Consider the following 25,010-nt stretch of genomic DNA (forward strand, 5'->3'; position numbering starts at 1 on the left):
CTTTAGATGCTTTTGGAGGTTCAGGTCTGAGTCCATCACTACACCCAGATTTCGGGCCTGATCAGCGGTTCCTAGCTGAAGTGACAGAAGCTGTGTGCTAACTTTTGATCTCTCCTCTATTGGTCCAAAGATTATGACTTCAGTTTTGTTTTTATTCAACTGAAGAAAATGTTGACACATCATGCATTGATTTCTGCTAAACATTACTCAGTGCTTCAATGGGTTCATAGTCACTTGGTGACATGGTGATGTAGATCTATGTGTGGTCTGCATAGTCATAACTTATGTTGATGTTTTTTTATGATCTGAGCTAGAGGGAGCATGTAGATATTGAATAGGAAGGGACCTAAATTGATCACTTGGGGAACTCCGTATATATTTTTTGTGGCCTGTGAAGTTACCTACTGGCACAAAAAAGTCCCTGTCATTTAAACAGGATTTAAACCCGTTGAATGCTATACCAGAAAGGCCGACCCAGTTTTCCAAGCACTCGAACAGAACAGAATGGAGCTATCGACAATATTGAATGCTGCACTGAGGTCCAATAATACCAGCACTGTGGTTCTTCCACTGTCTGCAATTCTATGGATGTCATTAAACACCTTAAAAAGGGCAGTCTGATTACTGTGGTAAGCACGAAAACCTGACTGGAAAACGTCAAAGCAGCTGGTCATTGTTAAGAAGGTATTTAAACACAGCTTTTTCAATAATCTTATGGATAGTTTGTCCAAATTGTTGATTTTCAACAGTGGTTTGAAAAATAACTTTCCCCTCAAGAAGTGAGAGAATTTTTTTTGGCTGATTGTCGGATCCAATATGGCAGCTTCTCACATAAACAACAGTAAGCTGTGATTAAACATATTTATTTAACAAGACACAGCTGTAAAAGTGTGTCTAAAATCAATGTTACATGTCACAGCTGCAACTCTGAACTGAAAAAATGATAAGTGGTGTTTACATGTGGAAAGTACAGATTTAAAGGATATAAGAAGTACTACAAACAAAACAACATATTTCCTGGCTGTCACCATATTGGATACCTAACTTTTTAATTTTTTTATTTTGACTTCAACTTTTTTATCCTGACTTCAACTGTGTTAATTGGAACACTTTTTACTTGGGTTTACCCCATTCCCAGCTCCTTTTTTAATTTTCCGAGGCAAACGGAGTGCAATAACAGTCAGTGCTTAGCTACAAATACACTTAGGTCTTGTACATACATAGCTGGGTGTTAAGTAAAATAGATATCTCCCCCACATTATTTTTAAAAATAATATCATACACATGGGATCATCTTCAGAAAATGTTTTCATCCACACAAACCAACACAAATATGCCAGTGAGTGTTGTTTTAAACATACCAAACAAATCAAAGTTAAAACCTATATCAGCCAATCAGAATCCTTCAAAGAAAACACTTAGTGCTTCCATATTGGCAGGGTGTAAACCAGGGGTCTGTTCTTCGTACGTCGCTAACTGAGTTAGCAGGATTTGATTGTTGACGATTTAGCATGATCTTGGATCGTTTGGTTCTTTGAAACTGATCCTGGACTTGCTGTCATAGCAACATGTGCGCAAGCTTAAACCTGCTCGAGAGCAGGCTTATTTCAGGTTTTCTTTAAGAAATGTTTTCAAATGCAACACCATATCTGGCAAGAATTTCAGGTCCCTTGACAGCCAGGTAGTTGTATTGACAGTATTATGTAGGTTAAGATTATATCATCAGTTATGCATTGATCAAAGCTAACTAATATAAATGCAGAAAGTCAAGTTTTAATTTTCTTTAAAGAGTAAACACCAAAATGCAGAAGTTCAAAGACTTCTGCATTTATTTAGACAAACATTTAATTGATGCAACTTCTTTACCTTGAGTATAATTCTTTGGTCAGAGAAGTGAGTTTAAGTGAATGAATTTAACATTAAAAATGTCATGTGGAAACAACAAATAGCATTTCAATGTTATATTTATACAATAGGATTGCCTATCAAAGTCTAAAAGTACAGAGCCCTAGTTTTTAATGAAAGAGGAAATGTTATCTGTCAAAACCATTAAATTGTTTGAGTTTCAATTTCACACACTTATCCTAAACAACGAGGATTGTGTGAGAAAATCTTACTGTGGTGATTAAGGCACAGTTTTCTCCCTCCAACAAAAAATAGCTTGCTCATCAGTTTACCTTGTAATACCAAGTATGAGTATGAATTTTCAGACTTTTAGCAAGTAAAGACTAAGTTCAGTTAGCACTTATGCCAGTTCTGATTAAAATTAAAGAATTTAAGATTTGCCTGTAAAATAAAGAAGGCAAAAATAATGCAGCTAAACGTTTTTTTCTGACTTCCTGCTTTTGTTTTTGTTTTTTTTCAGAAACATTTTCTTTGCAACAACTGCAAAAGATTTGTTATTAAAAGGCACAAAAATGTTTTGTTTAATACAGTCAAAAAACTTTATTTGCAGTAATTCTAAAACCATGGACTGGGGAATATAGACGACGACAGCTGGATAGTGATGCCACTGAGCTTGAAGTCGGGAGAAACTGGGAAAACTCCCAAAAAGGTCGGCGAGGTTTATGGGCCACGCTCTCCAAGGTTAAATCAACTATTAGTGACCAGTTGAAAGGCTTTCATAGACACAGTCTATGATAGTAAAAATCACTTTAAACTATTTGATGTGTGTTTTAATTTTCCAGAAGTTATGCTAATGTTTACAAAAACAGTTAGGAGACGCCTCACAATCATGGCGCTGAAATGTAAAGTACAAAAACACCTCTTATGAAAATGTTAAAAACAAATCACACAAGATATTGAATATTTTCCTGGGTTCTTCATATTACATTGTTAAAATTTTAAGGTATGGGAGTCAGACAGAAGAAACATGTTCATTGGGCACCATGTTAGAAAACCGCTCTATCAGATGTCTTCGCCCACAAGTTTACTGCTTGATGCCGAAACTTAACATCCACCAGAACTAACAAAATGGGATTTAGGCAACAGTGTAAGTAACCCAAAGAAGAAGTCACTGTCAGAGCTTTGGCCATAGATGAATTTTCTGCACAGGTTACTGAACTGCTGAATTTAATTGTGTCTATCAAAAGTACCACATTAAATGGCGTCCAGCAGATAAAGAAAACTGCGACCACAGCTATTATGACTTTAAAAGGTCTCTGCTTTTGGAGGCTTTGGGAGCCACACTGCAGCTGCAACAGGATGCAGGAGTAGCAGAAAACCAGGACAGCTGAAGGAAACAAAAAGCCGACAGCATGGTATAGCCATCGAGCTGCCATTTTTAAGGTCTCGTCTTCTGCGTTTTGTGTAAATTTGGAATACTTCCGGGTGCACTCTTTCCTGCTTCGTCTGTCATCAAGCGTTTCTTCTAAAAAGATCCAGTCAGGGACGGAGAGGAGCAAGGAGAAGATCCAAACCAAGACGCAGCAAGCATGAACCACCCAGGGCTTCTTCTGCAGGAACATCTTGGTAGAATGGACGACAGATAGGTAGTAGTCCACACTGATGCAGGCCAGGAGATAACTTTTACAATAGAAACTGATCTGAAAAAAAAAAGAATACAAACACTGACAATGTCTTGTAATTTCCAGCATGTTTCTAACTGTATAGTTCTTACCGTGAAAACGCTCCCAGTGATCTTGCAGAAGGGTGTCCCAAACGCCCAACCATCACCACTGGCAGACTGTACAGCCCAGAAGGGCAGGGTCACCAACACCAGGATGTCTGCCCCAGCTAGGTGAAGCAGGAAGTTGTCTGTTTTGCTCCATGTCTTTCTGCTCTTTCCCATTACTGCCAGCAGCAATGCATTTCCCAGGATTCCCACAACGAACGCCACAGAGTACAGAGTTGGCAACAACACTGCTTCAAACATTGTGCTGTTGTTCAGATCGCAAATATCACCTCCACTGAAATCATCTTCATCATAGTTATAAGAAAAGTAATCACTGCCGTTTAGACCAAAGTACTCTCTTAAGTCATCCAAATATGAATCTCCTGGTAGATCTATGAATTGTTCCATCATTCACATCTGTAAGAAAGAAGGAAGTTTTTGATTCAGTTTTGTTTGTTCTTAGAGTTGTTCAGTTTGGATCCAGCCACATAGAGATGATGTCTGTCATGCACCATTCAGACCACAAATGTCTGCGTCACAGTCTTGATCATAGGAGTTGTTTCTCACGCTTTTAACACATTGCGAGATTTTAGAAATGGGAATCTATCAAGAGCTGCAAACTACAAAGGTGAATGCATAAATCATAACGTATGCCCTTTTAAAACAACATTCTGCTTTATCATTATCCCCCAGCAGCAACTTTTCTCTGAACATCGCATTATAAAACTACAAAATACAGTCAGATTTCAACACGCTAGATAAAAGTATGTTACTATGGCCTCATAATAAAGTAACATATGAAAGAATTAGTTGTGTAAACTGACTGAATTTAGTACTCATTAAAGATTAGATGAGACAAAGCTTTTTGCAGCGAACCGTGACAGTATGAGAGGTGGACAATAGTCACCTCACTAGTCCATTTTAAGACAGGTGATAGTCGCACACAAATACTGTGTATTTAAAAATACTAATCCATTTACCATAAATGTTTGGAACTGTGGTGAGAATCCGGAATATGAAGAAAAAAAAACACAGTTTCACAAAAATAACAAGCAAACTATGGACATAAAAACTTAACAAATAAAAAGACACAACATTAAGACCTTCCACCTGTAAAATGACACGGTGAGTTTTTCAAAACCTTTCCTGTAACTTACCAAGCAGTAATCTTCAGATGCTGGAGGTCACAAATCAACACAACAACACAACACAGTCCAGTTTCCCTTAAACAGCATTTAGGAACTCCACAAGGGAACTGAAAACAAGGCTGGCTCAAACTAGGATTCACCTCAGACAACCTTTTAGTACCACTTTATTGTTTCACTTTTTTTTCTCTACCCAAACAAAACGTTACATTTCAGATTTTATTTACATTAACAAGAAAGAGCTAGTTAAATGGAGGATGGTTAAACTTTAACAATAAGGTATCACAAGTCTTAAAATACGTGTGGCGCAATGAGTTAAAAAACAAGTCCCACTGGCTTTAGACAGTTTAACTTCCACACATATTAATGTGACCATAAGTAATCTGAACTTGTTGCTGTTTGGGAAATTCCAGTTTTTTCTCCTCTCTGTGGTCCTTGATTCTGGTTCTTTCCCCTTGTTTGAAACCCCCTAATAAATTTACCAGCAAGCACTGATTATAAGCAGTACTAAGCACCATAATAATAATGTGTTTCCCTCAATTAAGCTTGAACTCATCTGCAAAAGGAGGCAGACAATGAACAGATTAAATGGTTTTAGAAACGGAACATGTTCTTTCGTACATTAATACAGCTTGAGCTGGCCACAAGTTGCTTTGGGCCCTTAGCTCAATTTAATTTAGATTGGTTATTTATTTTCAACAAAGTTACTGTAATTATGTTGTGCCCTGAAAAGGGTTAAGAATATAGTTTTGGCTTAGCCCGGGTTTGTAAAAAGAAAAAAAAAGAAGGTTTTGAAGCTGTTCTTACATCAGTGATAAAAAGTAGATTATTTATGAGATTTACTCTTTTACTCTGACATATTAGATACTCATTATTTCAGTATGATTTTGGAAAATCATACTGAATGACATTTTGTGTCATTTTCTTAAACATTTTTTTTTAGAAAATGACTTGTTTAATACATCCAGCTCATGAGCCAAGATTAGAAACATACTTTTTGAGAAGCCTGAGATGCTTTTAAGATTTCACAAATCATAACCTGTGTTTTAAGTAATCTGGAATCAGTGTAGATTCCTAAACTCCAAATATTGCTGTTTTTACCAACCATGATTTGCTAGGACTCTTGGCAGATGTGCAAATTTGTGTGACCACGCTAACTCTGTGTCCCAAGAGCAACAACGCAATTCCTATTCAGAGGGTGGCAGCAAACACACAGCAGAGAAAGCAAATGGTGAGTCATATCATGAGCAAAAAAAATAAATAAAAAAATTCATGCTTGTTTTCTAGAAATATAGGGAGGTAAGGTCTGCTGTCTTTTCCATTTGGAAAATGTTGCTCTTAACAATAACATGGATACAAAAACCGGTAACACTTTATTTGAAGGGGTGTACATAAGACTGACATTACACTGTCATAAACATGACATAACACCTGTTATGAGCATAAATGACTCATTATGAATGTTTAGGACTGTTGTCATTAATTGTCATTTGGTAAATTATGACACTATTAAAGCAAAGTTGACATTATTTAACATGTCTTTCAATTGCTTTAGGAATGAAATTAAACTTTTTGAACAGCTATTTCTTGCTAGGATTGACTAATCACACTGCCACCACCAATCTGGGGTAAAAGTAGGTTTCATTTTCATGAAAATGGATTATGTAATAACAACAGGGACTCACTGTAGGCGTGTTCATCACGCTCATAGTTTGATTCAGAGAAGCTTCTTTTTAAAGTTTTAACGGAAATTTGTGGTTAAGGATGTGCTTTTTTTCATTGTTTCCTTTTCTTCAAAAACGTTTAAGGACTCCAACAGAAACTGCAATCGTCTTCTATTTTTGCTTATTCTTCCTTTTCCCCCCTCCAACTGGAAACATTTTCAAATGGGTGGAAACTTTAAGAACCTTCCAAACATGCATCTAATAAATTGTTCATTGTCTCTGATAATAAAAACTTACAAAACTATACAACTTTTGAAGTTTTGTTTTCCATCATTTCTTTAATAGCATTTAAAAGCAGGTTTCTATTATGTGTAAAATTTTGAACAGAAATAGGAAAACAGCTTTTTTGCTGCAAATGTCAACCATCTGCATTCACTTTGAAGTTTTAAATTTTGTAAACACAATGCAGACAGCCTCCCATTTTCTTTGTAATATCCACCATAAAATGGAAAAACAAAGATATAAATGTTTGATGTCGTGTGATAATTGGTTTCTTAAACATACATTTATAGACTTCTGCTAATGGGGTAAATTTCATGACTTTATTTGGTTAAGGACCCAGGCGCAGATGCAGCCAAAAATGATTTAATGATTTAAAATGATTTTACAAAAAACTTAGAGAGATGAATCAGTCTAGAAACTCAAAAAATACAGCCAGGAGAACTCGGGTAGGAACCATAAGTTGAGCAGTCGCACCAGCACTGAGTAAAAATAAAATGCCAGGATTATAAATACACAGGGTGGAATGAGCTGATGAGGCAGAAGCCAGGTGAAGAGGCAGATGTTATTGGGAAGAGGGGTGATCAATAAAGGTAGGGAACAGAGAGAGCAATGGGATGGCAGGGGACAAGCAGTAAAACAGAACCTTACCAGAATGCAAAACCTACACTGGATAAACAGACACTAAAAAAAAAACAACTGAAAACAAAATACAAGCATGCAAGCAAAGACCTAACAGGGACAAGAGTAAAGTATCTAAATCCATAAACAATGCAAAACTAAAGAAAACATGATCCCCAAAAATAACTAAATTCAAATACAAGCACCTGGGGATCATGACATTACACTTCCTATGCAAAAACTGGATGCACAATGGACAGAAATAAGGAACATTATGTGCTTGATGGATCTAAATCCTTACCTTTTTAGCTACCGTACATCTTCTGAGGGAGGCTGAAGGCAAGTTAAATCATTTTTAGTCAACCCCGACATTCTTTTATCTTAAACCTAGCAATAATAAAACACATTTATTCTCATGAATTTTGCATATAAAAACAATACAATACAAAATTACATTTAAACATAAAAAAAACGATATTAGATTTCCTCTAGATAGTGAAAATGCTGAAAACACTCTTAATCCTAATTTACCAACAATTACCCAGCTGACCAGAGAAATATTTTTTTTTGGTTTCTTTGTCATTTAGCAGGTGTAAATGTGAGGCAGCTTCTCACTGTTGCCTTTCATATTGCGATGGAGTTGAATGTGTCGGCTGACTCAGACCCAATGAAGCCCCTCCTGGGAAGAGATTCAGATTTCACACTCATTTTAAGCTTGAAGCCCATGGACCTGAAGATGTTCAGCAGCTGATATCGGAACTTCACACCCACAAAGGCGTACAGGATAGGATTGAGGCTGCAGTGAAGGTATCCCAAACTCTCAGACACTAACCGAGCTTTATGCAGAGATGTTCTAGTTCCACATGCCGTTACACCACTGTCGTTTTGGTGAATTGTGTCCACAATGAGTGTGATGTTAAGTGGAGTCCAGCAGAGAAAGAAAGCTGCCACCACGGCTATTATGACTTTAAATGCTCTCTGATTTCGGAGACCTTGGGTGCCATAACTCAGCTGCCATAGGATGCGGACGTAGCAGAAGATCAAAACAAATGAAGGTAAGAGGAAGCCTATAGTGTGGTACAGCCATCTTGTGGACATTTTTAAGGTATAAAAATATTCTGGGCTAAGTTTAAAGTAGTTATGAACACACTCTGTTCTCCTTTGTCGCACATCTTCCACGGCTTCTAAAAAGTACCAGTCAGGCAAGGAGAGGATCAGAGAGAAGAGCCACACCACCAAGCAGCTGGCATGAATCACACGAGGATTCCTGCGAGTGTACATCTTGGTAGAATGGACGACGAAGAGATAGCGGTCCACGCTGATGCAGGCCAGGAGGAAAATCCCACAATACAAGCTGATCTGAAATAAAAAAAAATGCAAACACTAAGACATATTTTCACTTTTAGGTAATATTTCTCGCTAATATTCCTCACTCTTCAGGTTTTTGTAGAAGAAAGTCTTTATCGAGCTACATGTATAACAACACTGATGCAAACTGACGCTCTGGTTTTGTAAGAGTTCACTGCTACCTTTGATATAGGTTATCACGCTGTTATCCTGTTTCATTTAGACTTCCATGTTAGTATACATGGCACAGCTTTGCAGCTGCTTACCTGCTACCTGGCAGAACTTTCTTCATAATAATCAATAACGCTTCCTCTTCTCTCTCTTGTGGGGTGCCACAGGGCTCCATTCTTTGCCCTCTTTTTTTCCTTATATGCCGCCTCTTGGATAAGTTATAACTCAGCAGCTGTCCTTTGATTGTTATGATTTACAGCTTTCCCTTTACTTGAAGCCAGGTCATCATAATGTTTTCCACTTTCTCCTTAACTGTATCACCAAAATGTGCTATTTTTAAATAGAAAAGACTAAATAAATTTTATTTAAAGACACGTTTTACTTTGAACTGTTCTTTTAAGAACTTAGTAGTAATATATATTAATGATTTCAAATGTCATAATGTAATAGACTGAGTGGCAAACTCAAGCTTTTACCTTATATAACTTTTGGCCAAAGTTAAACCTTTTCTAAATAGTCTGACATAGAGAACGCCATCCATGTCTTTATCATCTCCAGAATTGATTATTATAATTCCCTTTATTTCGGTCTCTCTCAGTCATCCCTCAATTGTCTTCAGCTTGTCCAGGATAAAGCAGAATGAATTCTAACCAACACCTTCAAACGTGATCCCATCACATCTATTATTTCCTTTATACACACGGTTCCTGCCCGTAATATATTTAAAACTTTTATCGTTTGTTTTTAAAGCAGTTAAAGTTTTGGTCCCACCTTATTTGTCTGAAATACTAACCTTTCGTGTCCCTGGTAGGTCTTTGAGGTCTTCAGATTTTTTTTATTAGATATACCAAGAACTAGGTCCAAACCAGCTTTTTTCGGGTGATAAAGCTTTATCAGTGCCAGCTAACTCCACCTATTCTCCACCACTAAGCTAAATATGTTTTTCAATCAAACCACATAACTTATTTATTCAGGGCAGCTTTTAATTGCAAGTAGCACACCTACATTCTATTCCTGATTTGAATCTCTTTAATGTCTGTTTCTTTGGTCTATACTTTGTTATCTCTGCTATTGTTTTAATTGTCAAACACTTTGGTTATCTACACTGGCTGTGTAAAGGGCTGTATAAATAAACGAGTGACAGCACAACTCTTACCGTAAAAACAGCTCCAGTGATCTTGCAGAGAGGGGTCCCGAATGTCCACCCGACCAGGCTAGCGGACTGTGCAGCCCAGAGCGGCAGCATCAGCAGCAGCAGGGTATCCGCCACAGCCAGGTGAAGGATGAAGGTATCCATCACGTTCCACATCTTCCTGCTTTTTAGTAGCACTAATATCAACAATACATTCCCCAGGATTCCAACAAAAAACACTACTGAGTACAGAACTGGGATGAACACTGCTTCAAAATTGATACCCGTAGTCAGGTCACAAACATCCGCATCCTCATAACTGATGTCTTCATAAAAAGAATAGTTGTCATAGCTCTCATATAAATCATCTACAAGATCGCTCCACCACAGACGTTCATCTGGTGACTGCACAGTAGCTTCCATCACTCACATCTGTAAGACAGCGAGATTGTTTTAGTTAGTTTTGGTTTGTTGATAGAGTTCTGAAGTGACAGTCCAGGCACATCATATATGAGAACTCCAAGTGGTCGCCCTGCCATAGGTTAATCTGATAAATTACAGCAAATCAGATCACAGTCCACTGACTGACGATTGTGTTTCACATGACAAATTCCATCTAAATAAAACACGCTTTTTCATGGAGACTGTACGCTAAGGGAAATGAGGGAGACCAAGGTTTAGAGACCGTTAAAATTAGCCTTCAGGATCAACAACTAAGATCCTTGAGGATCATGAAGAGAGTAAGATGGCCCCCAATGTCAGCCGGTTCTTCACATGGGCCAAGAAAGTGGCTGCCAGGGGAACCAACTACTAAAGGGAGCACTGCTGTTACAGCTAAGAAATATGAAATATGTAACAGCAACAATGACTTTTTCCATGCTTTGTATTTAGGATAAAAACCAAGAAAATATAAACAACTCCTCTCTCCATGCCTGATTCTGATGGACCTCCCACCGTTGTTAATCAGGGGAGCTGAATGAAAATGTAACCCTCCACTGTGTCCCAATCCACTGAGCCATCATAGGTAGGTTAGAAAATGTTTAAAATGTTTAAATTGTTTGATTTGATTGTTTTTTTATGAATCAGCCATTTGTCAGAGAGTGACTGCTAACCTTTCTGACATATTTCTTAAATTACAGTCCAGCTAAAAAAACACTTTCAGGCAAGTTCTGTTGTTATAAACTGAAGTTGGCACATGATTTATTCACAAGCGGGATTGAAAGCTTTTAATCAGAGATTAGCTTTAGTGTTCAGTTTTCCACCTGACAAAGTTGTGAACTGATCTAAGAGCAGCCTGATTAAAAAAAAAAAAAGTTTGTTGAACTGTGTCACCTTTGTGAATAGGCCCAGAGAGGACTCATCAGATCATGACGAGTAATTTATCTAAATAGATGTTAATATTTTAGTTATTTTAATAAAACTCATAAACTTCTTCTTATTCCAAATCAGATTGTTATTATTTATGGTCGGCATTATTTGTTGCCTCGAAAATCTAAAACTTTTATCATTTTAATTTTAAATTTATGTTGGCTTAAGAGTGAACACAAAATGGGTCTGCCAATTTTTTCCTAATAATTTGTCCTTCTACATATAAATATTCCCTCCACTGGAAACAATGAATCCATTTTTTAATTTATCCAAAAAGATTAAATATTTAGTTTTTTTCCATTCGTAGTCTTTAGAGAATAGGCTAACAAAGTGTTGAATGAAATTAAATTTTTTGCCCACATTAAATATTCTTCAGAAAATGGTTACTGGTTAAATTATTTGGTGGTTGCTTTATAGCTGGTGAAGAATAGAGCTGCTCTAAATGTTTTTTGGTAGGAATATCTCACTCCTTGTCTGAATTTTTTGTATATGTATGTGCATATTGTATTGCCTAATAATGCCACTATAGAATTTGAAGCAGTTGTGCAACCATATGTGGGTTGCAACCTCTTTTATTTTATAGATTCAGGATCCCAACTAGATAATTTCCTGTGATAAACAGGCCAAGTAGTCGCTCAGCTGCAGCTGTGTTTTCTAGTTGTGCTATTCAGTAATAAATAAACCTAGTCTACATCTGTCCTGGACAGACACAGTGAGGACTTTTTTGCCACATGTATCCACACATGTTCTAAGAGTCAAATTTTACATTGTTAGTAAAGTAATTAAACCGGCAACATGTTTTTAATCTACATACAGACATAAAAAAACAATGTGAAATGTTCTATTCATCACAGTTTTGCCACAAATCTGACCTTCTCGAAAGGAGTTCAATATAGAAAACCAACAGTATCCATTGTTAAAAACTATCTTTCAAATGTCCTTTATTTTGCTAGAAGTTGTGAAATAAAATATATTTGATGGTAAATATATCTTACACAGCAAACACAGACTGCAACCATGGATATTTAATAACATTTTTAAAATAGCAAAATAAGTAAAAATTGACAAAATTTAAATATCTTGTCACCATAATTAAACTTTTAATTCATACAGTTTCTATAGGTGGGAGCAAAGGGGCATGATTTCATCTAGAGCACTAAAATGGCTAGAGCTGACTTTGTTCCCCAATGACATCTACTAAATTTAACTACTGGAAAAAAAGATTTTGCTGAAAAATAAGTTTGGAAGAGATAGGGAAGTGAAAACAGCCTACAAATTAAAAAGAAAGTATGGGTGTCCACTGTTAACTGAGAAATGTAGAGCAGTATGATGACAACAAAAGTCCAATAAATGTTTGTTCCATTAAGCAAAACGGTATCATTATTTCACTGATGCAACTTTTTAATTGAATAGTGATGTACTGCCACACAAACAACTGAACAAGTTTCCATACATCTCCTACAATAAAATGTACTATAAACAAATCTCTTAAAAAATATTTTAAGATACAGGCTGGAAGCAACCTTCCCACAGAAAGACAGCACTGCAAAGATTCAAACCTGAACCTTGTTTTACCCCTGCAAAAACCGCCATTAAGATTCACTGAAGTGTTTTAGATAAAAAAAAAAAAAACAAGATTAAACAAAAAGGACACTTGATGTAAATTATCTTACCAAACAGTTGTTAGATGTTGCAGGTTACGCAATGACACCACCAATGTCACTGAAAGAATTCTGGGTTGCTTAAAGCAGAATCTAAGGAGGAACCAGAAGCCCTTTCTAAACCAAAAGGGGAATCCCACCCTCGACCAGGACTATTACCAGGGAAATGTCCTAGTTTTCTCATTCATTTAATTTCCCTTCTATTGCTGCAGCAAATCCATTTTCAGATTTTCTTATTTATATTGGAACGATTACATAAGAATATTACCCAGTCCACGGCCAGAAAAAGTAATAACATTTTTTTTTTAAATGTACTTGTCAGCATTCAATCTTCAAATATTTTTAACGGGAAGAGCTGTGAGTATTTTAGAAAACTAGTTGGAGCCAGACCTAAATGAGGAAATCGTTTCCTGGTTTGTCTATTGTTGTTCAAACCACAAAAAGCCCAGAGCCACTGTTGTGCTGTCAAAGGTGGCTATCCATAAATTTCCCCATGTATGTTTTGTGTTGCTTACCTTGGGACAAGCACAGAATCGCTTAAAATTAATCCCAAAAAAATTACCAAATAAATAGAGAGAATAAATTTTTTCCTCAACATTCATTACCACATCTCAGAAAACGATGGCGACTTCAATAATCAGAAGAGAGAGAAAAAGTTACAACAAGACAGACAGCGGTAATGAATATCCCTTTTATGTCAAAGCTTCTTGAAAAGTAATGGCAGAACAGTTATTGTAATGCCACAGACAGAACTCGAACATTGAGCCGAATAGAGAGAGTCTTTTAAAAGATTTATTAAAGAACGTTTTCTGGTGGGAAACAGGAAACTGCCTGGAGTACTCTCATGAACTAGTGAAAGGGAAAAAGAGAAGTTAGTGGCTGCAGATGATTTGAGTAATGATGAGAAGCAGGCATATATATATATATATATATATATATATATATATATATATATATATATATATATATATGTGTGTGTGTGTGTGTATAGCCCTTGGCCAAATAGTTGTCTGGTGCGTTACTATATTTATGCTTATATTATTCAGCTCTATTGGTTTTTCAGGTCTGATGAAAAAGCTAAGATATACGAGATGTTTTGAGTTATATCACAATTCTATTGGTTGATATGTAATTCTATATACTTTTCAGTCATTTTTTTATGTCTTCACTATGTTTCTGCTATGTCGAAAGTAATAAAAAATAAGTGTCCAAACATTTAACTGGTAGTGTATCTTCAACCTTCTGGAGCCGTATGCCCCTTGTTGCAGCTGGGATCCTCCAGTCAAAGCTGTTAATGGTTCCACAAATTAATTTTATGACTAGAGGTGATACATCCTTTAGAACTGTGGCCCAAAGATTGTATAAAGCATCACCTCCATCTTTTTGTTCTCTTGATTCTTTTAAAAACCAGCTGAGGACTTATTCATTCAGATAAGCCTTTAAAGGAGCAATAAGTAGGACATTTTCTGTAATATTTAACCAAATCTTTCTCATTTGTCACCCAAGATGGAAGTAACATTCCCTATAAACAATTGATTTTCTCCATCAACAATGTCTTAGTCAATTTGTTTCTCCTTTCAAACCTTAAGGTATGTAAAGTCTAGGTTCTTTTATTACGTTTTTTCCCTTTAGCTAGTTTAATGTTATTTAATGTTACATGTTTGTTGATAAGAATTGATTCTGTTGCGGTTCTCCCAGGTTCTTTACCTGAAAAAATGTGGTGTTCTCTAATTGTAGACTTCAGTGACTTCTGTAGTAATAAATAGAGTCTTGAAACAGAAACTTCACTTTAACGCATTTAATCTAACTAGTTAATCTTTAATCCCCAGGCGCCGCACAGTGGCAGCCCACTGCTCCCTAAGGGGATGGGTTGAAATGCAGAAGTGAATTTCTCCATTGTGAGATCAATAAAGTTCAATTATTATTATTACTAACAAGGCCTCTGCCTTGTTTACAGCTTCAGTACTGGTCTCTCATACACAAAACAATGCAAGACAGGCAGATTTCCGGGCACAAGAGAGAGTCAACCTCTGTTACATCAGTTTATATAGATCAGCAAAGACCTGCTGAGGTCCTATTGGTTTGCTCCCTGGGATATACATCACCGTTAGACTGAAAGAGCTTGGCTCCAGGGATATCCACGTGCCCATTCTGTCCCAAGATAATGGTCTGTTTGTTTATGCATGCTACAAGTCCTTGGCATCGTGAGTTATCTACTGTCTCTCTGGTAACTGCTTTTGCAGCTCCAGCTTCTGTTATCTCATAATCCTTAACATTTTTATCTTCTATCAAGTTATGTATGTGTGTTTAATATGTGTCACATTAGGCACTTCCATCACCATATTATCCTCAATAAGATGTGACTTTGAAGGTAAATCTGTTACTGCTTCTGCTTTGCTTATGGGTAAGTTGTCCAAATCACAGTATCCTTCATTAGTAATTAAACATTTGGTGAAGTGCAGCAAAACAGTGTAAATGGCAAACAAAAATAACAATATTGGTCAATTTCAACTTCAGATAAATTGTTTGTGGAAACAGACAGTTATCCACCTCATTCTGTTCTTTGTGACTTGTGAGAGGGTATTTTAAATATCTTCTATCTCTTACCATCTATAAATTGCTGAAGGGGACCCACTGCGGGGATTTTAGAGTCAAATAACAAAGTTAAAACAGAATATGTGATGTTTAACATGGTCCCTGTATGTTTTTCGCAGAGGTGTGAATGGAGCCATGGCACCCTGTGAAACATGCTTGTTTGGTTAATTGGTCTCTTTCTATTTCCCTTAGGTATGTATAAGTGTTTGGGGGCTTTGCTGTGCATCTCTGTGTTGCCCTATCTGCAAACAGTGTGCAAGGTTATATCAGGACTCTGATGTGAAACAAACCTCAAAGTTTGAGAGCGTTGAGAACCATCAACCCTTTGTTTTCAATTTCATCCAAGATTTCAGTTTGGGTCATTATTGACATATTTTAGAACTGAGGTATTTTTTTTATTGAAAAATCATTTAATCTGGGGACTTGAAAAAAGGTTCATATTATCCCATGTGAAGACAGAGTAATCTGGAAATACATACTTTTGGAATTTTACAATAAACTTTGGGTTTATGTTAGAAAACATGTTGAACTGAATGTTAACAAGTGACTTTTATCATAAACTAAAAATTCTTATAGAAATCTATGAATTTAAGTTTTTATACAGTGCCCAAATTGTTGAACAATCGTTAAATAACTTTTTGTTAAAAACGCATTGAATCTACAGCCATTGCAATGTTTTTTGACCAGATATAGACATGTTTATCTAAGAATAGTATTTTTCTGAAAAACAATGGATGTTTTATTGATTTTTTTTATTCCATTTCAATACAACCCTTAGGCAAAATGCATTGTAATGGCCAGATTTTAAGTAGTCAGCTCTGTCCAGCAAATTCCCAACATTGTGTAGAGCTGGCATGCAGGACTGATGATTAACTGGGAGGGGAGTGGTTGCTGGGTTTGGCTTAAAACCTATTAATAAATGTTTGCAACTCTAGTTTATTTTCAACTTTTCGTAATTAGCTATTCAGATTACTCTTCAGTAGTCTTCGTGGTAAAGTGTGTTGTAAAAAAAAAAAAAAACAATAATGAAAAAAGATTTATTCTGTTATTCAACATTCAATATGAAAATAATGCAATGAAAGAATATGCAACCTTTCTATCAAATATATACAAATACACTTGTTTTCCTGACACTTATCGAACATAATCCCAAATTATTGTTTCTCACACAGCTGCCTGGCTATTATAGATAACAAACACGAGCACACACACACACACACACACACACACATATTTTTTTATATACATACATACATATGTAATATTTATGATACCAGTCAAAAGATTGGGCTTTCTACATTGCAGATACATACTGAATACATCAATGCTATGACTCAAAAGTATTAAGAATTATAGCAAACAAAAATTGTGAAATAATTGCAAACATTTTTCTTAATACCCCCGTTTTGATTACTGATTTGGTCACTCTTGGCCTTCTCTCGATGAGCTTCATGATGTTAGTCACCTGGAATTGTTTTCCAACTGCTTTGAAGGAGTTTCCAGTGGTGGTAATTAAAATAAAGAAGAAATAATTGAATGAGAAGGTGAGTACAAACTTTTGACTGGTTGTGTACAGTATACTTCTGTCTCTCAGATTGCAATGGATTTGGACGTTTCTCCAGACTCAGACCAAATGGAGCTTCTCCTGTTAAATGACTCTAGTCTCATGCTTGTCTTCAGCTTGCAACCCATTGATCGCAGGATGTTCAGCAGCTGACGCCGGAACTTCACACCCACAAATGCATAGAGGATGGGATTGAGGCTGCAGTGAAGGTATCCCAATGAGGAAGTCACAGTCAGAGCTTTGTCCAGAGATGAATTTGTTTCACAGGTCATGGAATTGTTGGATTTTTGAAATGTGTCTGCCAAAAGTACCACGTTATATGGTGTCCAGCAGAAAAAGAAAACTGCCACCACGGCTATTATGACTTTGAAAGCTCTCTGCTTTTGGAGGCTGTGGGAGCCACACTGCAGCTGCAACAGGATGGAGGAGTAGCAGAAAACCAGGACAGCTGAAGGAAACAAAAAGCCGACAGCATGGTATAGCCACCGAGCTGCCATTTTTAAGGTCTCGTCTTCTGCGTTTTGTGTATATTTGGAATACTTCCGGGTGCACTCTTTCCTGCTTCGTCTGTCATCAAGCGTTTCTTCTAAAAAGATCCAGTCAGGGATGGAGAGGAGTATAGAGAGACACCATACCAATAAGCAGCTCATATGAACCATCCAGGACTTCCTGCGGGTGTACATCTGCGTAGCATGAACAATGGATAGATAACGATCCACACTGATGCAAGCCAGGAGAAAAATCCCAGAGTAGAAGTTGATCTGAAGGTATACAAAGGAGTTAGCTAAAGAGAAATCTTTGTATTTTATTTAAGCACATAACTCAAAGATAAAAGTCTTACCGTGAAAACACTTCCGGTAATCTTGCAAAGGTCAGTACCAAATTGCCATCCATCATGACTTGCGGCCTGTGAAGCCCACAGGGGCAGCGTCAACAACAGCAGGACGTCTGATACAGCAAGGTGAAGGATGAAGGTGTCTGTCACACTCCAGCTCTTCCTGCTCTGAAACAGGACTCCCAGCAGCAATCCATTCCCCACGACACCAATAACAAACGCCAATGAGTACAACGTTGGCAAGAACACTGCTTCAAACATTGTGCTGTTCTTCAGATCACAAACATCTCCTTCGTCATCACCATACTCAAAAGAGTCATTGCTATAGTTTGCACGAAAGTACTCGTTTAAGTCATCCAAAAATGAGCTATCTCCTGATAGATATACGGACCCTTCCATCATTCACATCTGTAAGAAAGAAGAAAAGAAGGAAGTTTATTTAATTTGGTTTGCTCAGAGAGTTGTTAAATTTGCATCCAGCCACATGGGGATGCTGTCTGTCAGCACCAGCCTAGTTATTTGCACACTGATTTTGACTTTTTTCTGCTTATGAGAAAAGGTCATTTCTCTTTTTATGAGACACAAAAAACAGAAGGCAACACTTATGCTTAGATTCATAAAGTATGCTTTATATATAATTTGGCGATCACCACAACTTTGATCAGGCAGAGATTGTTAAAATATTCATTACTCTGTATTCACAGAAATGTTCTCAGCACCTCTGAAACATTTTAAGTACAAAATAAAAAAAAGAATTCTGTCATTTATTTTCTAGGATATGTATTTTTAGTCTTATTTCAATTCATACAGTTCAGTTTCTTTATCACCGTATCCCTTACTGTCAAAATGATTAGTTGCCATATTTTTATAGGCTTTCACTCAAACACATCACAACTGTCTGGAAAAAAATAACAAAATCAGCTGGATCAAAACTCCGCTTACTGAGTTTTATTTTAAAACATGGTCAAACATAAAATTAATCAAGTCATGCCTGTTACGCTAATAAAATAAATGTGTGCTCGTGAATAGCTTTTTATTTATTAAAGGATAAGGTGCGACTATTCTGAATAAAGGATGTAAAATAACTTACCAGCTTGTGACAGATATTGTAGGTCTGACAGCTGCTCAGCAGAAATGAGCTTGGCATGATCCAGTGCCACTATTAACAGCAAGCACAGCCCCCACCGAGGAAATAAGAGAGAAGATGCTGAAGAAAGAAACACCACAGCACGCAGAAAGGTGTCAAATGTAACAACTTTCAAGAGATTGGGGAGCAGCTTTGACACGCAGAGAGTTTCATAGCTGTAGGGAGAGGATTTAGCAATCTTACTTCTTAATAATTAATGAACTTTGTGTATTACAAAAATCAGTTAAAAAAGTCTGAAAAACTGAGGTAATTTAAAAAAAAAAAAATCAGCAACAGAACAACTGGCAATAAAAGGTTGGCACAGCATGTTTGTCAAATGAGGTCAAAAACTTGCAACCCAAGACTAAAACGTCTGCAGACCCAGATCATACATTTCCCACGATTGCAGAGCATTGAGGACAACAAAGCCACAAAAATATCCATTCCTCAACTGTGTTTTTGTTTGTTGCACCTTGGCCAAGCAATGAAGCCAGGGCACATGAACTTTTCCCCAACTTAGTTTTGATATTTATTTATTTATTTTGGCAGATTGACCCAACCACGTCATGCTTCTTATAGCTCAGCAGACCTGTGGCTGAGAAAATAATAGTCAGACTCTTTATAGCATGATGTATAGACCACAATTATATTTAAGAAGTTAGAGGTTTTAGTCTTCTCGGCTTCTCAAATCAGACTCTTCACACTTTGTTGAATGCCAAATATTCTGTCTGATAAAAATTGTTTTATATAACTGATTTTTAAGTTATCTGTACATGCCATTGTCTTACCTTGACAAAGTGAAAGAAAGCGGTGTTTAGGTGAGAATACTTAATGTCATGGTATTTCCCAGAATGTTAATACACTCAACCTGAAATTGACTCATCAGTTTCATTTGCTAACAAACTGTGTTAGGCTCTGAATAAGTTTAAAAGAAATGTCTTGAAGAGAAATGCCAAGTCCTGTGTGCTGACATTGTAACAGGGCGACTTTGTTAATCATTCATCACAATTTATTCTAGACAGTGCCAGTGAGTGTTCCTTTTACATTTATTAAATCATTGGGCCAATTTTTATTTTTATTTAAACATATAAACTTCTTTAATTTTTTTGCATCTGAGACATATTGACTTCAAGACAGTGGACCAGTTTTATTTGCAATACTTTCTGGAAGTGTAGTGTGAAACAAATTAATACTTGACAAGCTCAGAGCATTTTGTGAAGAGTTCTGTCATAGGAACAGTTCCCTTTTTTGTTTACATAACATTCAAAGATTACATACTCATTCTGCAAGATCTCATTTCACATTTATGTTGACATGCCGCTCTTCCTTTGTAGAAGTCAAAGTTTAGCAAGTTGTCAGCTTTATGTTATCATTTGTCGATATTCAGCAGTGGTTCGGAGAAAATTACCTTAAGATAAAATTACATAAGAAACAATTGCTTATTTATCTGTTGGACAACATGATTGCACAAATAAAACAACAAATTGACTTTTTGGGTTTCAGCGTGCTGTCCCATGAAGGCAGATATAATTTTTTTTAAAAGATTTCTACTCAATCGTCTTTAGGTTTGTAACTCATTATAGTCAGAATAATTCCCATGTGGAGAATCGTCTACTCCACTACAATGAAGGAAGGAAGCGATCACAGGCCACCTCAGCCCAAAAAAGCCAAAGAGTGATGAAATCACGTTTGGGATGCCAAACTTGTGGCTTGGTGCAAAATGCAGTAACTCGAGAGGAGACAAGTGGTAGTACAACCCCCAACTCCAATTTCAGATGATTAAGAAAAGATTCATATGGTAATTAATCTAGTGAGAATGAGCAAGTCAGAAGAAATGTGACTTGAGAGCAGGAGCTAGAGATCTAACAAACCCTACCCAGGGATTTAAAAGCTTTCTGTGGCCCAGTCTGCTTGTAACTCACCACGAAAACGATTTACCACTTTTTGATGTAAACTTTTATTTAAAACGCTATAATCCTTGCAGCATTTAAGCAGAGGTTCTAATTCCTGCTCCCATTCTGACTGGCTTTGTTACTCTTATGCACATGAGTGTCTGTTCTCACTTCTCTCCCAAGCACTGTATCACCAGAATAGAATACTATTTTTGAGCCAGTGTTTTTTTTTTATACACATATAATCAGTCAGTGATTTACTTGTGAAAACGGCACTACTGCAACATTAATAGTCAAAGTTATGCTCTCATACCCTGTCAAGGCACTGAAGCTTTATAGGTCAGTCAGTAGTTAGTTTTCTCACAATATGTGATCTGGCCCTTAAAGTCAATTCCAGCCAAAACTCTCCATGTATAACCTTGCCTGCAAGAGGAATTCTCGCGGTATTTGTTCATTCACAAATACATGAGAATCCATTTTGTACTGCTCACGTTGTTTGTGTCCAAACGAAAATTGGTTCGGGCCAATCACGTTACAGTGTTGTGGTTTAAGGCGGGACATACCGTTGCGATGAAAGCAAGAGCTGACGAGCCCACAACCGAACCAACATAAACATGGCAGTGCAGGAGGAGGCACGATTATCTATAGCTATCACATGTGTTTTGTAAGAATACACAATTTCTTCTTTGATAGAAGAACAGCAAGAAGTGCCTTGACTAGCTTAACTTCTTGTGGATTCTTATGACGTCTGCTGCTTACGTTTAAATTGATACAGTGATTGGCTAAAACCGATCTTTAGTAGGCGGACACTAGGTTTCGCTTCACCCAATCAGCTCAGAGAGTTCTGCTGAAATTCCCTCCTTTCCCAAAATGAATTCAAATGGAGCAGTCCCAGATTGATAATGAGCAGAACTAGAGTGCTAAATATCAATCTGGCTAGCCAGGTTAAACCATGTAATAGATGAAGGAAAGTTAAAATGCTGATATACGGATAAAATCTTGCATACACATAAGTACAGCAAACATGAAAAATACATTAGTCATAATGAAACCTGTCTTCAATGAAACCTGAATTGCTCACAAAAGTTCCAATTTGAAAGAAAAATATATCACAGTAGGTAAGAAGAATATGCATGACTGCATGATTGTTGTTATGCTATTTATCACTTTATCTGTATGCTAAATGTTAAAACCTACACCTGTTAAATCAAGGACTGCCCATTTTGCTTGTTCAGCTCCCTGGTTTAACAATGAGCTGTGACTCATTAAAACCAGCTGCACATGTATTGACACACTTTTTTCTGAACTCACTTTCCGCAAACAGGCCTAGTACCGTGATCATCAACCTGCCTATGTGAATGCCCTTTGTGAAACATGCTCCAACTTCTATTCTACCATCATCAAAACAGTTGTAGTAACCTAAAGCAGCAGTCCTCTACAGTAAACCACCTCCTTGTATCTCAAACATTTTCACTCAAAGAAATTGCAAAAGAACACTGCAACAACTTAATGGATTTTTTCAGCACACAAAGTAAGACCATTTGGTCTGCTCTGACAAACACGCATCTTCCCCAACGCCCCCTTCCAGGCTCAGATTCCTCAGTCGCTCCACTGCTTCACATCAACTTCCCAGCATAAAGTCACTGACACCATCAGCCAGATCATATCTTCCACCTGTAGACACCTGATTCCACTGCTCTGCTAAAACAAACATTTATTTAATTAGTCCCTGGATCACATTCATCATCAGTATTTCCCTTCAGGCTGAAACTGTTCCACTAGCCTTGAAAACTGCCATTTTCAAACCTCTCCTCAAAAAGCCCACTCTAATTTAAAAGATCTTATCAACTATAGGCATATTGGTAACTTTTTTCCAAAACTTTAGACCTCCTGCGTAAAGTTCTAGAAAAAGTCATCGCAGCATCACCTTGCTCTCAATGATGTCTATTGAGATATTCCCTCCCTGGCTTCAACTCTGCTCAAGGCATGGATACGGCCTCCTTTAGGGTCACAAATTACCTCATAACGCCAGCAGATGCTGGCTCTCCCTCCCTGCTGATCCTGCAGCATTTGAAAAAGTGGACAATGGCATTCCTCTCCATCAGCCTCAAATGGACTGATTGACACTGCTCTGGGTTGCTTCTCCTCCTATTCTTTTTTTTTGAGTGACTGGAATATGTCTCCATTGGTGAAACCATGTCCAGTCAACTGTTGGGTCCCTGAAGGATTAAGTCCTTGGCACAATGCACTTCACCCATCCATTTTCCAAACCGCTTAATCCCTCATGGGGTCGCGGGGTTGCTGGTGCCTATCTCCAGCATTCACTGGGCGAGAGGTGGGGTACACCCTGGACAGGTTGCCAGGGCAACACAGAGAGACAAACAGGACAAACAAACATTGACACCTAAGGACAATTTGGAGAAGCCAATTAACCTAACAGTCATGTTATTGGACTGTGGGAAGAAGCCGGAGTACCTGGAGAGAACCCACGCATGCACAGGGAGAACATGCAAACTCCATGCAGAAACACCCAAGGGTGTACTTGAACTCAGGACCTTCTTGCTGCAAGGCAACAGCACTACCCACTGTGTTCACTGTGCCACTGTGCGGCTGCACAGTGGCACAGTGGGTAGCCCTTTACATACATTAAATGTTCTTTTAATCTTGCTGCTATTAGGACTTGATTAAATTTATTTTCTTTCACCTTTTCTGTCATGACATGGGGATTTGTTTGTTATTGGACTGTTTGGCTGATCAGTCTCCACTCCATGCTCCACCCTTCCCAGTCACCGGTCACTCACTCACCCATAATTAGTTCCACCTACTGCTGCTTCTAATCATCCCTAAGTCATCTCACCTGATTCACTGCTTACCATCCTGTAGACCTGTTCACGTTCTTCCCTCGCTAGTTGGCTTCACTAGCGTTTGTGTGCGCCGCCTAGCTCAGGTTGTTCCTGGGGATGCTGTGTCTCGCTCTGCTCACGCTAGGGACACATTGGTTGCTTCTGGTCATGTTTGTCACTACTTGCATCAATGGATCAAGTCATACTCTACCTCCATCACTTGGTCCAGTCTGACTCTGCATGCATCGTCTAACCAAGTCTGTCTCAGCCTGCATCACTTGGTCAGCCTGCATCTGTCGTTTTCCTGCCATTACCAGCCATTCATGCCTACATGTCATCTACATTCTCTTCAATAAGTCTTTTAAAATAAAACACAACCTCCGTGTCCAGCCTGAATCTCGGGTTCCCAGAGCACCACTCATTACATTCAAATACACAGTCAAATATAAACGAGTGAAATTTTAATAATGGAGGTTATCTTAAGCTGATCAGACTGAAAGTGCTATCAAAACCCTTTTAAACTATTTTTATACCTCTTATCTGTGTTGCATCTCTTTTTAAAATGGTTGTCATCTTGGGCCCTTTCAGAGAGGCTGTCAGTCTCTTCAAAACCTCAAATACATTATCACACCTTTTTTTTCTTAGTATTGCTTTCCCCGTCTGCAAAGCCACAGATGCATGCAGCACGACACCTGTAAGAGTTGTTCATTTAAATGTCCGTTTCCTCTTCACTCATCTTATGTGCAAATGGTTCCTGTTTTTTCACACCTTTTGTCTCCTTCTTTGCTCTGCAGTGTTTCTTCAGTTTGCGGTGAGAGAGGCAGGAGGAGACTAAGTATTTGTCTGTGACAGTCAAAGCAGTGTTTGATTTTTTTTTTCCCCAAAAAGGCTTATGACAAAAGTATTACATTGAAAAAACAACAGACACAATTTAAGACAGAGTTTGAGCAAGGCTCTTCATATCTTTGGTACCATCACAGCTTTCTGGTGTTAGAGGAAGGCTGATATCCTCTGTGTGGTTTTAGATGCAATCACTGAACTGAGCGGTTTATCAAGATATGCACTAAAGGGCTTTTGATGCACTATGATTGAACTTGTCACACATGATTAACTCCCAAGATGCTGAAGCCGCTGGACTGCCCTTTTGCATCTGT

The 25,010-nt window shown here is 37.5% G+C and overlaps 3 protein-coding genes across 4 annotated transcripts; all 3 read right to left on the minus strand.

The window, feature by feature from the left end:
* Nucleotides 1-2,649: 2,649 nt before the first annotated feature.
* On the minus strand, nt 2,650-4,171 carry LOC105939647 (C-X-C chemokine receptor type 3). The gene is made up of 2 exons (XM_036135210.1): nt 3,620-4,171; nt 2,650-3,545 (listed from the first exon to the last, which is right to left on the minus strand). The coding sequence occupies exons 1-2, from the start codon at nt 4,022-4,024 to the stop codon at nt 2,892-2,894; spliced, it is 1,059 nt and encodes a 352-aa protein (XP_035991103.1). The 5' UTR covers nt 4,025-4,171; the 3' UTR covers nt 2,650-2,891.
* A 2,880-nt stretch (nt 4,172-7,051) lies between these two features.
* LOC105939684 (C-X-C chemokine receptor type 3) lies at nt 7,052-23,784 on the minus strand. Of its 2 annotated transcripts, none has more exons than XM_036135208.1 (3): nt 23,718-23,784; nt 9,997-10,404; nt 7,052-8,681 (listed from the first exon to the last, which is right to left on the minus strand). In XM_036135208.1, the coding sequence occupies exons 2-3, from the start codon at nt 10,393-10,395 to the stop codon at nt 7,947-7,949; spliced, it is 1,134 nt and encodes a 377-aa protein (XP_035991101.1). In that variant the 5' UTR covers nt 10,396-10,404; nt 23,718-23,784; the 3' UTR covers nt 7,052-7,946. The 2 variants fall into 2 exon arrangements, with proteins under 2 accessions (XP_035991101.1, XP_012737408.2); XM_012881954.3 differs by lacking the exon at nt 23,718-23,784 and adding an exon at nt 13,014-13,043.
* On the minus strand, nt 16,620-19,220 carry LOC105939685 (C-X-C chemokine receptor type 3). The gene is made up of 3 exons (XM_012881955.3): nt 19,086-19,220; nt 18,002-18,403; nt 16,620-17,921 (listed from the first exon to the last, which is right to left on the minus strand). Exons 2-3 carry the CDS (start codon nt 18,395-18,397, stop codon nt 17,187-17,189), a joined length of 1,131 nt encoding a protein of 376 aa, XP_012737409.2. The 5' UTR covers nt 18,398-18,403; nt 19,086-19,220; the 3' UTR covers nt 16,620-17,186.
* Nucleotides 23,785-25,010: the final 1,226 nt, after the last annotated feature.

Source organism: Fundulus heteroclitus, chromosome 3 (assembly GCF_011125445.2).
Source record: "Fundulus heteroclitus isolate FHET01 chromosome 3, MU-UCD_Fhet_4.1, whole genome shotgun sequence".
NCBI classification, from domain to species: domain Eukaryota; kingdom Metazoa; phylum Chordata; class Actinopteri; order Cyprinodontiformes; family Fundulidae; genus Fundulus; species Fundulus heteroclitus.

What these genes read in the sequence shown, in the direction of transcription:
- LOC105939685 (XM_012881955.3), bottom strand. Translation starts at nt 18,397, where the DNA reads ATGATGGAAGGGTCCGTATATCTATCAGGAGATAGCTCATTTTTGGAT. An exon ending in TTACCGGAAGTGTTTTCACG is followed by an intron (nt 17,922 to 18,001) that starts GTAAGACTTTTA and finishes GTATACCTTCAG; the next exon opens with ATCAACTTCTACTCTGGGAT.
- LOC105939647 (XM_036135210.1), bottom strand. Translation starts at nt 4,024, where the DNA reads ATGATGGAACAATTCATAGATCTACCAGGAGATTCATATTTGGATGAC. An exon ending in TCACTGGGAGCGTTTTCACG is followed by an intron (nt 3,546 to 3,619) that starts GTAAGAACTATA and finishes TTTTTTTTTCAG; the next exon opens with ATCAGTTTCTATTGTAAAAG.
- LOC105939684 (XM_036135208.1), bottom strand. Translation starts at nt 10,395, where the DNA reads ATGGAAGCTACTGTGCAGTCACCAGATGAACGTCTGTGGTGGAGCGAT. An exon ending in TCACTGGAGCTGTTTTTACG is followed by an intron (nt 8,682 to 9,996) that starts GTAAGAGTTGTG and finishes TTTTTATTTCAG; the next exon opens with ATCAGCTTGTATTGTGGGAT.